The sequence below is a fragment of the Sorex fumeus genome, unplaced genomic scaffold (assembly GCF_029834395.1).
Source record: "Sorex fumeus unplaced genomic scaffold, SorFum_2.1 ptg000078l, whole genome shotgun sequence".
In the NCBI taxonomy this organism is placed as follows: Eukaryota; Metazoa; Chordata; class Mammalia; order Eulipotyphla; family Soricidae; genus Sorex; species Sorex fumeus.
Window position 1 is genome coordinate 5,966,247 of NW_026606135.1, and position 16,431 is coordinate 5,982,677.

At 38.6% G+C, this 16,431-nt stretch overlaps 1 protein-coding gene across 1 annotated transcript; it reads right to left on the reverse strand.

The window, feature by feature from the left end:
• Positions 1 to 13,118: 13,118 nt before the first annotated feature.
• Positions 13,119 to 14,057, reverse strand: LOC130038605 (olfactory receptor 2AP1-like). Its single transcript, XM_056130438.1, has one exon. The coding sequence runs from the start codon at positions 14,055 to 14,057 to the stop codon at positions 13,119 to 13,121; it is 939 nt and encodes a 312-aa protein (XP_055986413.1).
• Between the last annotated feature and the right edge of the window lie 2,374 nt (positions 14,058 to 16,431).

Consider the following 16,431-nt stretch of genomic DNA (forward strand, 5'->3'; position numbering starts at 1 on the left):
CAGTACAGAGAGCTGTTCAAATAAGAATCTCTCTATTTTCTAATTGCTTTATATTTTGTGCTTTTTTTTTTTAACAGAGAAAACATTGGTTTCCAAGATGATTATGTGTTTTAGGGATGTGTTATGATACCATACCCTCCACCAAAATGCCCATGTCCCTTTACTACAGTCCCTAAACTCTTTCGTGACTTACTATTTCCTGAAGTAGCCCATTGTCTTGAGTGTATATATTCCAAAATATTCTTTTCTGCAATAGCATCCTCATTCACATTCTCACATTTTCTAAGGATAAAAACATATCTTTGTTCTATTGGATCAAATGAAATATTTAAGATATTCAGATCTAATACCTGTGATAAATTTCCAGTAAATAATTTTTGATCACCATGCAGCAATTACCCAGATAATAAGCAGAAAGCTCAGATCTCCTAAATAGCACAAAATCGTGTAGGAACTGAGATAGAGAGCAGAGAATAAAAGCTTGATTGGTGCCTCTGGGGATAGCTAATTGGTCACTTTGAGGTACTAGCAAAATATTTACAGTTTCTTTCCATAGTGTGTTACAACATTGTTTCCCAGATGTCCATGCTGTTCTCTGCCAAGAATTTTTGGAGTTATACAATTTAATACCTCAAGGGTTTCTAAAGTCCCACTTTGGATGTTGCTAGGTTTTGAACGAAGAATTTCTCTTTGAGATATTCTCATGAAAGCCAGAGATAAAGGATAAAAGTATAGATTTTATCATGAAAAAAAGGACGATACCTCCTGACTTGGGTCAAGCTTTTGGAAGAGATACTGTTTTATGAGGAAAGAGAGCAAGTCTTTCTCTCATCTGTTCTTTCTGCTTCTGGTAGCATTTGGAATATATTTCTAGGATATTTTATTCTAGAGAATATTTCTGTTCCTTTCTCAATCTCCTTAAAAAATCTGAGAATGAATATATTTTTCTTCTTTAGAGAAGAAAGGGGAATGTAGTGAAATTTGTAAGCCACCTTCAAGAAGGTCAGATGCCCTTTTTAAAAAATCTGAGAAGTGGACCTTTCAGGTTCATCTTGAATGGTCACTCTCACTGTCCTCCTGTTGTTCATTGATTTGCTCGAGCGGGCCCAGTAACGTCTCCATTTTGAGACTTGTTGTTACTGTGTTTGGCATATTGAATATGTCATGGGTAGCTTGCCAGGTTTTGCCTTGTGGGCGAGATATTCTCGGTAGCTTGCCAGGCTTTCTGAGAGGGGCAGAGGAATCGAACCCAGCTTGGCCGGTCTGGCTGTGTACAAGGCAAACACCCTACCACTGTGCTATCACTCCAGCCCATCTTGAATGGTATTCGATTGTATTTGGAGATACTTCCCACAGTATCCACTATTCCTGAAGTGTGTTTCTTTGTTGTGTACCAACTGGGATGTTGAAGGAGATTTGATCACTGTAGCTTTGATTTCCCATAACTGAGATTCAGAAGTGTAACTCCCAAAATAGATTGATAGCCCTCTGAGGGGCTAATCTATCTTTATGGAAATATGTTTCCTCACCAATATGAATTTTTTTGGCTGGGGGACGGGGGAGGAAGAGTGGAGAATGGGCCATATATATGGGATTTGTCATATATTGGCCATATATTTGGATATTCTATTCTGACTCATTGATATGAGAGTCTTTCCTTATTCCAGTACCACACTATTTGATCACCATGGCTGTATAATATAGTATAGTATAGTATAGTATAGTGTAGTATAGTACAGTTTCAAGTTAGGTAATGAGATGCCTCCCACTTTCTTATTGTTTAATAAAGTTTTAGCTATTCAGGTCTTTTATGATTCCACACAAACTTTATAATTTTTTAATTGAATCATCATTCGATGCAGCGTTACAAAGCTGCTCATGGTCGGGCTTCAGTCTTACAGTGTTCCAACGTGCAACCCTTCATCAGTGTGCATTTCCCACCAACAATGTCCCCAGTTTCCCTCCTGCCACCATCCCCCCAACCTGTCTCTATGGCAGACACTTTCCATCTATCTCTCTCTCTATCTCTCTCTCTTCTCTCACCTTTTGGGCATTGTGGTTTACAATACAAATACTGAGAGATTATCATGTTCGTTCCTTTACCTATTTTTAGCATACTGTTCTTATTCAGAGCGATCATTTCCAACTATCTTTGTCATAGTGCTCCCTTCTGTTTTCCAACTTCCTTCTCCCCTAACACTTGAGGCAGGTCTCTAACCATGGAACAATCCTCCTGACCCATGTTTCTACTGTCCTTGGGTATTATTCTCATATTATGGGGGTTTTCTTGTATCCTGCAAATGAGTCCAATCATTCTATGTCTATCCCTCTCCTTGTGACTCATTTCACTCAGCATGTTACTCGCTATGTCCATCCATTTATAAGCAAGTTTCATACATTATTTTTTCCTAACTAGCTGCATAGTGTTCCTTATATAGATGTATCATAGTTTCTTTAACCAGTATTTTGTTCTCAGGCACTCAGGTTTCCAGATTCTGGCTATTGTGAATAGTGCTGCAATGAACATAGAAGTGCCGATAGCATTTCTGTTGTGTGTATAAACTTTATAATATACTGTTCTAAATCCTTAAAGAATGTTGTCTGAGTTTGGGTAGGCAATGCATTGCATTTATATAGTAGTTTAGATAGGATGGTCATTTGACAGTGTCGATTTTCTAATCTATGAGCATAAAAGTTTTTTTCATTCCCTAAGGTCTTCAATTTATTTTTTGTTTTGAAGTATAGGACATGGTATATGTCTCTCATCTCTTTTGTTTAGTTGATTCCTAGGTATTTGATATTTTTGAGCACTGTTTTAAAAGGGATAGATTCTGGTCTTTCTCCTCTGATTCATTATTTGCATATAGGAATGCAACTGATTTCTGTGTAGACTTTGTAGTCAACCCCTTTAATGTATTGCTTTATTGTTTCTAGAGGCTTTTATTGGATACTTTAGGATATTCAATGTGTATCATTATGTAATCTACAAATTTGCTCTTCTAATTTTGACACTTTGATTTCTAGTTCTTGCCTGATTGCTGTTGCTAGAACTTCTGATACAATGTTGGATAAGAGTGAAGACAGTGGACATCTTTGCTTTGTGACTGATCTCAGCTGGAATGCTTTTCTCTTCTCCTTATGTCCTGTGTCTATACAAAAAGGATGTATAGATACAGAAAGATAGTATTTTTGTATAGACATAGGAAGACAGTTAATACTATGCTTTTGTAACTTGGGAGTTAATTGACTCTGAATAATATTCACTCCTGGGCATCTGTTTTTTTGACGTAAAACTTAGTTGCCCTTAGTTCCTAGCACCCCAAAAGCAGGGTACCAATGAGGGACTGGATGAACTCAGAGCAAGCTGTGAGCTGCCCTGGCATTGAAACAGACCAGAAACTGGAAGAAACCAGAATGCCCAAGAACAGATGACTGGTTAAAGAAACTTTGGTACATCTACACAATGGAGTACTATGTAGCTGTTAGAAAAGATGAAGTCATGAAATTTACATACAAGTGGTACAATATGGAAAGTATCATGCTAAGCAAAATGAGTCAGAAAGAGAGAGATAGACATAGAAAGATTGCATTCATCTGGGGGATATAAAGTAACAAAGTATGAGATTAATACCCAAGAATAGCTGAGATCAGCACCAGAAGAATTACTCCATAACTTAGAGGCCAGCCGGGTATCCTAGAGGAAAGGGCAGTTCAGATAGAGAAGGGAGCACCAAATAAAGGATGTTTGGAGGATTCTCCCAGGAGGGGAGATGCATGTCGAAAGTAGACTATGGACTGAACATGTTTGCCACTCAATGCCTCTTTTGCAGACCACAACACCCAAAAGGAGAGAGAGAACACAGGGGATTGCCCTGCCACAGAGACAGGGGGGATGGGGGATGGGGGTGGGAGGGATATTATCCATGGTGGTGGAAAATGGGCACTGGTGGAGGGATGGGTATCTGATCATTGTATAATTGAAACCAAAGCAAAAAAAATTGTAAATCTACAACTGTAAAATAAAATAAAAAAAAGGGAAAAATACATCAAAAAAAAAACAAACCTGAAAATCATATCTTGTTTGGTACACAGTGAGGAGCAATTCGTCATAAGGCCATTGATATATTGGGTTCTGCTATGATAGAACATTTTGTTGAGAAAAATCTCTTCAGTAAATTCTACATAAAATATATTTCTAACCATTACACGTTATAACTTTATTGGTATTACTCTGACAAAAATCTTTAGATATTTAACATATACAGTTATTCAGTGTGGGGATCAGTTTGAAAACTTCATAACTATCTATACCATAAACTTATTTATTACATCTTCATATTTCTTCCTATACATTTTGTTGTTCTTTTTAAGGATGAACTTGTAATATAAGGTTTCTTTTCTTAATTAAATCATATAGAGGTAATAATGTTCTTAACCACAATTTATTTATTGTGGTTTTTATTTATTTATTCTATTTATTTTGTATAATACAAGCTTCGTATACTTTGATTAATATCTTTCTTTGATTAATATCCTCTCATCAATCTCTGGCAACCATCATTCTACTTTGTTTAAATGTATTTCATTATATCTCAATAAAAAGGGATCACGAGGTTACTATTTTTCTTTATCTGTCATGTTACTCAGAAAAACATCCTTAAGACATCTCTATACCATTGCAAATGGCAAGATTTTATTATTTTATAATGATGAATAGTATTTCACTGAAGGTTTAGAAATCTGTTTTGACTGTAGTTCTTGGGTTACTTTTCTCTGGCTATTGTCAATATGAGTGTGTAGACACGAATATTCAGTGTGCAATGTGTATGAAAGTGTGGCTCTATCTTTGCGTTTCAGGTTTAAATTATTTTTAATAAATACAGAATAAAATTCAGATCCCGGACGAGAACAGTGCAGTCTTCTGCCCCTGCGCCTGGGTGTTCCTTCCTGGGGCCCCTTGGAGGGGAGCGGGTTGAGCTTTCCTCCCCGGCCCGACCAGGGCTCCGGCAGCCGAAGACCTCCAGGACCAGCCACCACCATGCTGAGACCACTCTCCGCACACATGAAGGTACTGGCAGAGGGACAAAGCCACGCGGGTTCCGGGGCCGAGATCTCCAAGCCTACTCGGATTGGAGTCGAACATCCTCCACCCAGATCCTCCAAATTCCAGTAGGCGGGAGTCACACCCACCACCTGGCCCCCTGGCGCCGTGTAATCCCATCAGCGGCCAAGACTCAGAGACTATAAAATCCAGATCCCAGAACCGCGCATGAGACATCTTATTATCTCATTCCTAATTTGGACAAACTTGCAGGCTATCGAATGTAGCCTGCCCACAGGGCAGAGTCTGGCAAACTCCCCGTGGCGTACCAAATATGCCAAATACCAGTAACAATGATGGGTCTCATTCTCCTAAAGAGCCTTGAATATAATCTCAGGGCTAGGATGAAAGAGACGTTACTGGGGCCTGCTCGAGGCAATCGACGAATAACAGGATGATGAAAATGAAATGAAAAATACAGAAGTGGGTTTTCTGGATGAAAATGGTAGTTTCACTTCTAATCTTTTGATTAATAGGTTAATGGAAGATAGAAAAATTCTATCTTGTTTTTTCAGACTATCTGCAAGAGTTTATTATGTTGAGAAATCAATAGTATACAAAACGTTTCCTTTAATCACAACCTTGCTGTACTTATTATTTTAGTTGTTTAATGAAACAACTATTTAAATCAGTGTAAGGTGATAGATCATTGTGGTCTTAATTTGTATTTTCCTGGTGATTAGTGATGTTGTGTACAGTTTTATGTGCCTGCTATCCATTTGAGTCTTCTCTGGAAAATTATATATTCAGTTTTTTAAACGTTATTTTGTTATTGGAATGCATGTTATTTGTATATTTTAGATATTAACCATTTATAAAATATGTGATTTTCAAATATTTTTATTCCATACTTGCCATTTCCATTTATTTATTTATTTATTTATGTATTTTTGTAGGAGTATTGCTATTTATTCAGCCACTGATTAGCTGATTGAATTGGGCATGATCTCCACCTTAAATTTTTTTATTTTTATATTTATTTATTGAATCACTGTGGGAAAAGTTATTAAGCTTTCAGGTTTAAGTCTCGGTCATACAATGATCAAACACCTTTCCCTTCACCAGTACTCATTTTTCACCACCAAGAACCCCAGTATACCCCCCCTCCCACCCCTCCAAATGCCTTTGAGGCAGATGATTTCTACTTACCTCTTCTCTACATTGATTACATTCATTATTTCGACAAAAGATGCACCATTATTGTTTAGAATTTCCCCCCCCAACAATCAGAACTGCTTAAAAGGCATTGTTAAATATTTTGTTTTCTATAGCTGGTTATGAGAATCATATAATGTCACATGGCCACAATTTTGGATTTCTGCAAAGAGCCAGATAATTACGAGATTGGTTTCTTTGTGTCTGGTGTTATGAATGTGCCAGAGAGCCACTCATGGAGGGGGGGTAACTCATGACCTCGGTAGGGCGTGAAGGACGTGCTGGAATCGCCCCCCTTCCCATGAGACTGCAGTTGCCCTGTCATCGTTGGCTTGTACCTGGTTTTCCTATAAGCTCTGAGGCAGCGGCAACCTTCCTGCCAGGGGGGAAAAAGGCGGAAGGGAGCAACACCCTTTCCCTCCTGGGGAGGAATTGCGCTGTAGTTTAATGCATGTTCCATTCACTTTTCTTCTGCAAGCTGCTGGACTCTGGACTAAGTCCTTTTGCCTCTGGAGCCATGGCTGTGCCAGAGAGCCGCTTGTGGGGGGCAACTCATGACCTCAGTAGGGCGTGAAGGACGAGCCAGTACCGCCCCCCTTCCCATGAGACTGCAGTTGCCCGGTCACCGCCAGCTCATACCTGGCTTTCCAATACACTCTGAGGTGGTGGCCACCTTGCTGCGGGGGGGCGGGGGGAAGGCAGAAGGAAGCAACACCCTTTCCCTCCTGGGGAGGCATCGTGCAGTAGTTTAACACATGGTCCATTCACTTTTCTGCCGCAAGCTGCCGGGCTCTGGATTAAGTCCTTTTGCCTCTGGAGCCATGGCCGTGCCAGAGAGCCGCTTGTGGGGGGCAACTCGTGACCTCAGTAGGGCGTGACGGACGAGCTGGTACTGCCCCCCTTCCCATGAGACTGCAGTTGCCCTGTCATCACCGGCTCATATCTGGCTTTCCAATAAGCTCTGAGCTGGCGGCCACCTTGTATGCAGTCCAGATGCATTTCTGCCAAAAGCTGCTGGGTTTCAAGATTTGTTTCTGAGTCTCTGGGATCATGGCTATTGATCAGCTTGATCAGGAGCCAGAGAGGCCATTTGTAGGTGGTGACTCGGGGTCTCTATGGGATGGGGAGAAAGAGTCGGCTCCACCCCCATGTGGTGAGGTCCTGTGTGTCTCATCACTGCAGGCCCAAACCTGACTGTCCAGTGGCCTCTGGAGGATGGTGGTCACCAGGCCGCCAGGGGGAACAGGCCAAGGCATGAAACCTATTCCCACCTGGTGTGGCCCAACGCCAGTAACCTACTGCAGGAACAGGACACATTTCTGCCAAAAGCCTTTGGGTTCCGAGATTCGTTTCTGAGACTCTGGGATCATGGCCATTAAGCAGTTCGATCAGGAACCAGAGAGGCCATGCCTCCAATTATATAGCTGAGCCAGAGGTGGTTTGTGGGTATGTCTCCCACATACCTAACTTTTGGCCAAAAGTAAATCTTTCTTGATAAACTTTGCCCCAAGTTTTTGGGATCTGGCCAAAGGCACAGCAGCAATTTTGGGGTATCTGAAAGTCTGACGTTGCCATCAGGCTGCTGATGCACTCACCTCACAGGTACAGATTCACCTGCTGGCAGCACCATACCCCCAGCCATTTCCTTTTAAAAAAATTGTTGCTATGGCTAAGGTCAAGAATTTCCTCTTCGTTAGGTCTAGAATTTTTCTAGGTTCAGGTAAATATTTTTTAATCTTTAATCCATTTTGAGCTATTTTTGAAAGAGGAATTTAAAAAATTAACCATTGCCTTCTTCTCTCTGGGATAATAGTTTTCCCGTCTTAATTATTAGACTTATTTTTTGTTGAATATTATTGGATGTCTGGTAAAATATTGATATACATGAGATAGTTTCTAGGCTTTCAGCTAAGTTCTATGGGTCTATCTGCCTTTTTATAAACCAGTACATAGAGTTTTAAGTATATTTATAATTTGAAATCAGGTAGTATGGGGTCTTCAGGATTTGTCTTTCATAGAATTGCTTTGATCCTTTCCATAGAATTAGGGTCTTTGATTATTCCACACAGATCTAAAGACTTTTTCTATTTCTATAAAAAGTGGTATTAATTTTTGTGGAGCATGGCAGCAGGTACCAGAGCAGATAAGATCTATTCCTGCTTAGCAGATAAGACCTATGCCTGCATAGAGATCCAGAAGAGAGTGTCTGGGCTCATTTTACAAGCACCAAATATGCAGCATTGAGTCTCACCCAACTCCCCAGGAATTGTCACCTACACTTACCAAGTCATTTCTAACTGCAGCATCTAGCCTATTTGGGATTGGGCCAGGGCAAAGCAGAGTTGGAAAGGTGATAGGTCAGTAATGCTAAACTTCATCTGACTGGACCATCCTCTTAAGCTGAGACCCTTTATAAAATGTACATGTTTTTGGCAATAAAGTGAACAGCCATCAGCTGTCTCCTGGACTAGTTTCTCTGCATGCCCACCATCCTTTGCCCCACGTCTGCCCAGACCTGGTGCACAAAGTGTCTGAGCATGTTGTTGAAAAACTGTACCCTAAGAAAATTTTATATGAATTTTAATAAATATCTAGATATTTTAAGCAATATTTACACTTAAGAATATTAATTATTATGATTCATAAATGTGAGATATTTCTGTTCTTACACACTTAATTTATTTTATTAAAGTATTAATTATTACATTTATTAATGAGTGAAGTTTGATATTCTCTTGTGGGCATCAGGGTCATAAGTTAGGATGGGAAGATTAGGAAAATAGTTGAGGGCAAAAGTGTCAGCCACAGAGCAGGGACTGTGGGTGGGAGGGAAACTGGGACTTTGGTGGAAGGTAGGGGAAGGAAGGTACTAGGTAGGACAGTAGTGCAGGGATTGGTCTTGGAATATTGTATTCCTGAAACTCAATCATCAGTATCTTTGTAACTCAAGGTGATTCAGTTTTGAAAATTACTATAGTGAATAGCATTGTTTACCTTTTTTTCTTCTTCAGATATTTCATTGTTATTGTATCAGAAAATGAGAAAAATATTCCATGTTCATGGACTAGAAGAATTAACATTGTCTAAATAAGCATCCTACCCAAAGCATTATACATACTAATGCAATTTCTATTAAATTATGAATATATTCTTCAAAGACAAAGGACAAACACTACTAAACTTTGTATGTAATCATAAAACTTTCCAAAGAGCCAAAGCAATTCTGAGAGGAAAACGAAGCAGGAAAGTATCACATTTCCTGGCTTATAATACAATATAAAGCTATAGTAATCAAAACCATGTGGTACTATTATAAAGATATCTTTTTCAGCCCAGTGGAATACAACAACCCAGAGACAAACCCTCAGATTTATTGACAGTTAATATATGACAAAGAGGCTGAGTGCATGAAGTGGGGCAAGGAAAGTATCTTCAGAAAATTGAGTTGGGAAAACTGCACAGTCACATCGGAAAAACAGAAATTTAACTTAAACACAGCAGCACTTATAAATTTATTAAAAATTAATTAAAAATTGATATTAGACCTACATTGCTAAAATACCTTGGGGAAAACATAGATAGAATTATGGCCTTCACGCCCTACTGAGGCCACGAGTTGCCCCCCACAAGTGGCTCTCTGGCATGGCCATGGCCCCAGAGGCACACGGACCTAATTTAGAACTCAGTAACTTGTGGCAGAAATGTGAATGGACTATGAGTTAAAGTACAGTGCTGTGCCCCTCCCCCCCACACTGGGGAGGGAAAGGGTGTCTGTCTCTTCTGCCTTCCACCGCCACCCCCCAGCAGCACAGTGGCTGCTGCCTCAGAGCTTATTGGACAGCCAAGTATGAGCTGGGCGGTGACAGGGCAACTGCAGCCTCGTGGAATGGGGGGGCGGAACTGGCACGTCCTTCACACCCTACTGAGGCCGTGAGTTGCCCCCCACGAGAGGCTCTCTCGGCATGGGCATGGCCCCAGAGGCACACAAACCAGTCTCATAATTATCCGGCTTTTGGCAGAAATCCCTCCAGACTTAATTAGTAAAATATCAGAAATCTAAAATCATGCAGCCGCTATTGTGACCACGCAACATCATATGGTCTGCATAACATGCAACAGAAAACAAATTATTTCACAATGCCTTTTCAGCAGTTCTGATTGTTGGGAGGAAATTCCAAATAATAATGGTGCATCTTTTGTCGAAATAATAAGTGTAATTAAAATAGCAAAAGAGTTAAGTAGAGAAAAAAATAATTTGGATTATGGCTATTAAATCATAAAGATGCATTCAATTATTTTATTTTATTGTCAACGATAATAAAAATAAACAGAACTACATCTAATTAAAAAGAGTTTATATGCAAAGAAACTTTGGCTAAGATAGAAGGACACATTAAAAAATAGGAAGAGTATTTTCACACAATAGATCAGATAAAGAAATAGTATACAAGATGCAAAAATTTCAAACGTTCATTTTTGCATGCAAAATGAAGAACTCACAGATTTCAACAACATACAATCAGTTTCAAAAAATAGGTAGAGGAGATGAATAGATATTCCCTACAAAAAAAATGTGACCATCCAGTAACCATATGAAAAGTGTTCACCATCATTTGTTATAAGGGAAATGAAAATCAAAAAGATAGTGATATGTCATTTCATAACAGTGATGACATGTTAAAAAGACTGGAAATAAACAATGTTGATGTGGATATGGTTAAAATTTAACCCCCCTTTCAGTGTCGGTGGGAATGACATCTGGTTTGGCTGTTATGGAAAATAATATGAAGATTTATTTAAAGTGTAAGAATAAAGTTTCCACATAACCTTGTGACCCACATCTTGGCACTAATACCAAATATATTAAAACACTAATTCAAAAAGTTATATACACACCTACGTTTATTGAAGCAGTAAGTATTCTGGCTAGGATATGAAACCAAAATATCCAAGGACAAATGAATAGATAAAATGTTGTATTACAGAGACAAAATGATAGAACAGCGGTAAGGCTTTTGCCTTGTATGTGTCCAAGCTGAGTTAGGTATTGGGCATTTAATATGGTCCCCCAAACCTCAGTAAGAATAATTCCTGAGCACAGAGCCAGGAGTAACCCCTGAGCATGCCAAGTTTGACCCCCCAAACAAACAAATGAAAAGAAGTCGTGGTATGTATACTCACTGGAGTGCTACAGGTCTGCAATAAAAGATGAAATTTTACAGTTTGCAAGAACTGGAAGGCATCCTGTGAAGTGAAATGTTAGAGAGAAAAGAGCAATTAATTATTGGATGATCTCACTCATCTCTAGTATACAAAGAAACAAAACCAGTGAATAGACATTGTTGAATGAGATAAACACTTGGCCTTTGAAAAACAGATTATCAAGTAGCAGGAGGATGTGGAGAAGAAAGATAGACTAGAAATGATATAAGAACAGTTTTGGAGGGTGTTGGTTGTGGAGAGTGAGGTAATTATATGTATAAAACCATAATGTAACCACTACTGTAAATATGGTATCCACTGAATAGTCAATCTCTAGTTATTTCTTCTCCTGAGTTTTGGGAGTATAGTCACTCTGCCTACATTTTTACTCTGGTCTTGGTTTTTCCAGCATCTTTTTCATATAATGTTTACATCATGTAATGTGTAGTCTATCGTAACATATTAGTTTGTGTGACATTCTTCACTATTAAGGTTATATCTAACCTTCAAGGTCAAGTATTAGCCAATCAGAGTAGAGAGCTTATTTCATAAAATGTCTTTATGCTTAACTTCAGGATTTGGGTTAAAAAACCAAATAAATGGTGTTATGTTTTAGAGAAATTTCTGTTGAAATAGAAGTGTATAAAAGATGTACATTTCTATTCTGGAAAGAACAGCTTTGTTCTTTGCATGCAAAAACTAAGGTTTGAGATTTGTTGCTCAAAGGATCAGAACATAACCAATTGTTGGCAGTATTTGTTTCAGAGTGGAAAAATTTGACTTGTTTAAATTAATTTCACTAGTGATATAAAGTCCATATATTGCTTTAAAAGCTTTATTTTTTAGAATAAAAGTTACAAATGTAGAATATATGTTCCATTTCTATGATGTACACAAATGTTCTGTAAGAAACTTAGAATAATAACCAATCATAATTCATAATTAATCCGAATGAATGGAGCTAGTATTAATTGTTTATAATATCATGTAATATTTCAGTTGTCAGATGCTGTGCTTATTCACCCTCCTTAGCAGAAGGTCAGAGACCAAAAAACAATTCTAGTTTTTTCCCAAAGCGGAAATAGCATATGCTTGTGCAATTACCTAGTGCTTAAAACAAATAATTAGAGGCATATCTGATAGAACAGTTATAGCCAAAGGTAAAGGTAACTACAATCTTAGTTGGTTAAATATAGAATGTGAACCCCCAGATTGCTGCTATTTTGAAAATTTATTTCAAAACATCCACCGTGAATAAATTTTTTATCATTTCAATTTTGTGCACTTTGTTAAAATTATTCTGCTGAGCTATAAATATATGGAAAGAGAAAATGAAAAAATTTACTATTTTCATAGTATTCTATTGTAACAAAATGGTTTATATTAGAGGTAAGAGTAAAATTCTGTGAAGAATTTTGCAAATAAAATTACTGTCAAAAATAAGTATTTTTAGGCAAGAAAATTACACATATCATGGTAAAATATGACATTGAAAAAGTCAGAGGCTTTTGGCCATAGGAATCAAGAGAGGTCTCTAAGAGTTTCTTCACTAGGAATTTCTATGATGACACTCTTCACTAGGAATTTGTTGAAGGACCTCATTAGTGAAATGAAGGCAAGTAGTTCTCTGAAGCAATGCACACCAAGCCATGTAATATTTTTATGTTGACATTTTTATTCTACCCATTTTCTCCCTCAGAGCTTGGTGAACCTGCTTGTTCCTTAAAGTGTAGACGACGGGGTTCAGCAGTGGAGTCACCACTGTGTTCACAAGGGCAGCCTCCCTGTTGGATTCCAGCCTGTTTGTTTGCTTTGGCTTCACATAGATAAAAAAACAACTGCCATACATCAGAGAGAGAACAATGAGGTGAGATGAACAGGTGGAGAAAGCTTTCTGTCTTTCCTTGGCTGATGGAAGACGAATGATTGTGACTACTATGTTGCTGTATGCGATGACAGTTATGATGAAGCATGTCAAAAGGACACTCGAGGTAAGGACAAATGTTATCTTTTCAACAGATCTGGTGTCAGAACAGGAGAGATGGATCAGGGGGCCGATATCACAGAAGAAATGAGGAATGACTTGGGGACCACAGAAGGTTAACTGAGAAACCTTCACCACCATGCCAGTGATAGAAATAAAGCCTAGAGTAAAGCAGGAAGCAATCAGGATGACACAATTTTTCAAGTTCATAATAGTCGGGTAGTGCAGAGGCCTGCAAATGGCCATGTACCGATCCAGAGACATCACTGCCATAAGAATGAAACCTGCTGCTCCCAGAAAAGTAAAGACAAAGGCTTGTATGAAACAGGCAACAAAGGAAATTGTTTGTCTCCCTAAAAGATAGATGACCAGCAATTTTGGAATTACCGTACTTGTGAAGCAGCATTCCATGAAGGAGAAAACGCTGAGGAAAAAGTACATTGGTGTCTGGAGTCTGGAGTCAATACAAGTGATGGTGACTATGACCGCATTGCCTGCCATGGATGCCAGGTATGCCAGCAGGTGCACCAGGAAGAGAACCTTTCCCAGATGCTGAACAGTAGGAAACCCCTCCAAAGTGAATTCTTGGACAGTCGTTTTGTTCCCCATTTCCATGGATGTCTCTGTCTCAGTCTGTAGTAGATAGCCTGCTGTCCTGAACCTACACAAGGGGACAGCAAGCACAGAGATTTTAGGGGAACACAATTCAGGTGAACTGATTACCTGTTCAGGTGGTGAGATGGAGAGCAAAATGGTCTAGGCAAGTTGGTTATTGAATCAGATGGATGTGGGTCCAATAAGAGTTTAATACTGAGTTCTATCTGTGAGATGTGACTCATCTAAATTAATTTGAAAAATTAATGTACCTTTGTGAACTTTACTTTCACTGGGTAAAATAAAAGGGGCAATATCTCTATGCCTTTGTGATGATTAAGATGAAGTACATTAGTCATGTACTCATGGCATGGACATCATTTTTATATGTTCCTCAATGTTTAAATATAAGGTAATCATTAGTAAACCTTTAATATAGTCTGATCTACATAAATGATAATTTATGTTTGTATATTATAAAATAATGTATGTTTTATATTAAATTAAGTTTAAAAATAAACTAAATAGCAATAATGGTAATATTGCCTTTTAATATTAGCTTTAAATATGAAAAAACTCTAGAGTCAAATCACCATCACCAATTTTAAGGATTTTTATGATATTTGGTGCTCTGCTATTCACTAAAACTCAGCATTGTTATTGTTCTCCATAAAAAATTATGTCATTGGGTTGCTCCCACTTTATCCTTGAACATAAAGATACATTAAGATTAGTGATGTTCAGAGAAGCTAGCATATATAGTTGAGCTGAGTAGATTAAGTGTATCTACCCAAATCCCAAAACCCTAATGTTTTCAAATGCTATAACAAAATATTTTAAACCTGTATTTGAGGATACTTAATCAATGAACTCACTAAAAATTCTCATATAAATTTTGGAGAGAGTTGAACTTCAGGTTTTCTGTCCTTCGATTAATGTTCAGGAAGAACATTCTGGGAACTTGAAACCTGCATCCTCATTAGCACTGTAGCACAGTTCTCCCGTTGTTCATCGAGTTGCTCGAGCGGGCCCAGTAACGTCTCCACTGTGAGACCTGTTGTTACTGTGTTTGGCATATCAAATACATCACGGGTAGCTTGCCAGGGTTTGCCATGCAGGCGAGATACTCTCAGTAGCTTGCCAGGCTCTTCGAGAGGGCGGAGGAATGGAACCTGGGTCAACCAGATTGGCCGGATGCAAGGCAAACGCCCTACTGATGTGCTATCACTCCAGCCCTTATTACACAAAAATCAGTGAAGTTTCTTCTACTCTCTTCCCTTCAGTAAACCTCTTTGAGAATGATGTTCAGCTCTAAGTCAATACTAAGTGAATGTGTAATGTGTTTTGCTCTAGTACACCAAATCAGGAATGAAAATAGCAGAATGTGTTTCTTCCACTCTCCTACCAAGGGCCATGTCTCATAAGTGCCTTTCATGCAACTAAACTGGTCACTTCTGAAATGCACAGCCTATGAGGCATTCTGAAAACCAAACCTCTGTTCCAATTGTCAATAATATATCCTCCAAATGACCAAGGTCCCTGATTCAAAATATCTCTACATATTCAGAATATCTCCACATATTCTCCACATAATGATTGGGGTCACTGCATATATGGATTATTCTTTATATTCTTCATATTCATATATTCTCTTCTAAAAATTAATCACTAACACAAGTTTAAAGAAAAAGGGAAATAAACTCATTTGTTACAGCTTGTTACACAAAAGGGAATATATGAGTTTCTAATGATCCATTTTTGACCGACAAAATACTGTTTATAGTTCCTAGAACGTTACATATCTCAGAACTTCTTGGAAGCTTTGCTCACTAAATATCCCAGAAAGAGGCAAAGACAATGACCCACATTTTCATTGCCCCCAATTATGGATGAGAATTTAATTCTGAATTACTCAGGTTTCTAACAAAAGGTCGGACCCTCCCTCCTCAGTGGTTAAAAGTCCAGTATAATAAGCATCGTTACTCTCTATGCCAAGAAACCTCTTAGTCTAGCCTTGGGAGATGTGCAGAGAAGTCTTCTTCTGCAATTTGCTCCATTGTTTTGGGTGCATCTGCTCCAAGATACATTCTACTGCACTATGCTACTCCATCACACCCTCACCTTTCCATGTGGAGTAATACCCTTCTGCCGCACTGCATGAACATCAAGAAGCTGTTGTAGGTCTGATGATTCCATGAAGCTTTCCATATGATTGTGTTCATCACCAGGCATGTTATACTCATGCAGTGAATGGGAGTACAAGACTCCCAAAGCTCATTAGATACTGAAGGAATAGAGACAGAAGGTAAAGATGGGCTTGTTCTCTTGGGGTGGGGAAAAACTAATTAGTCACCACTTTGGGCAAGAGATACTGGTACATGCCTTACATTTATCT

Coding starts and splice junctions, on each gene's coding strand:
- LOC130038605 (XM_056130438.1), bottom strand. CDS start 14,057: ATGGAAATGGGGAACAAAACGACTGTCCAAGAATTCACTTTGGAGGGG.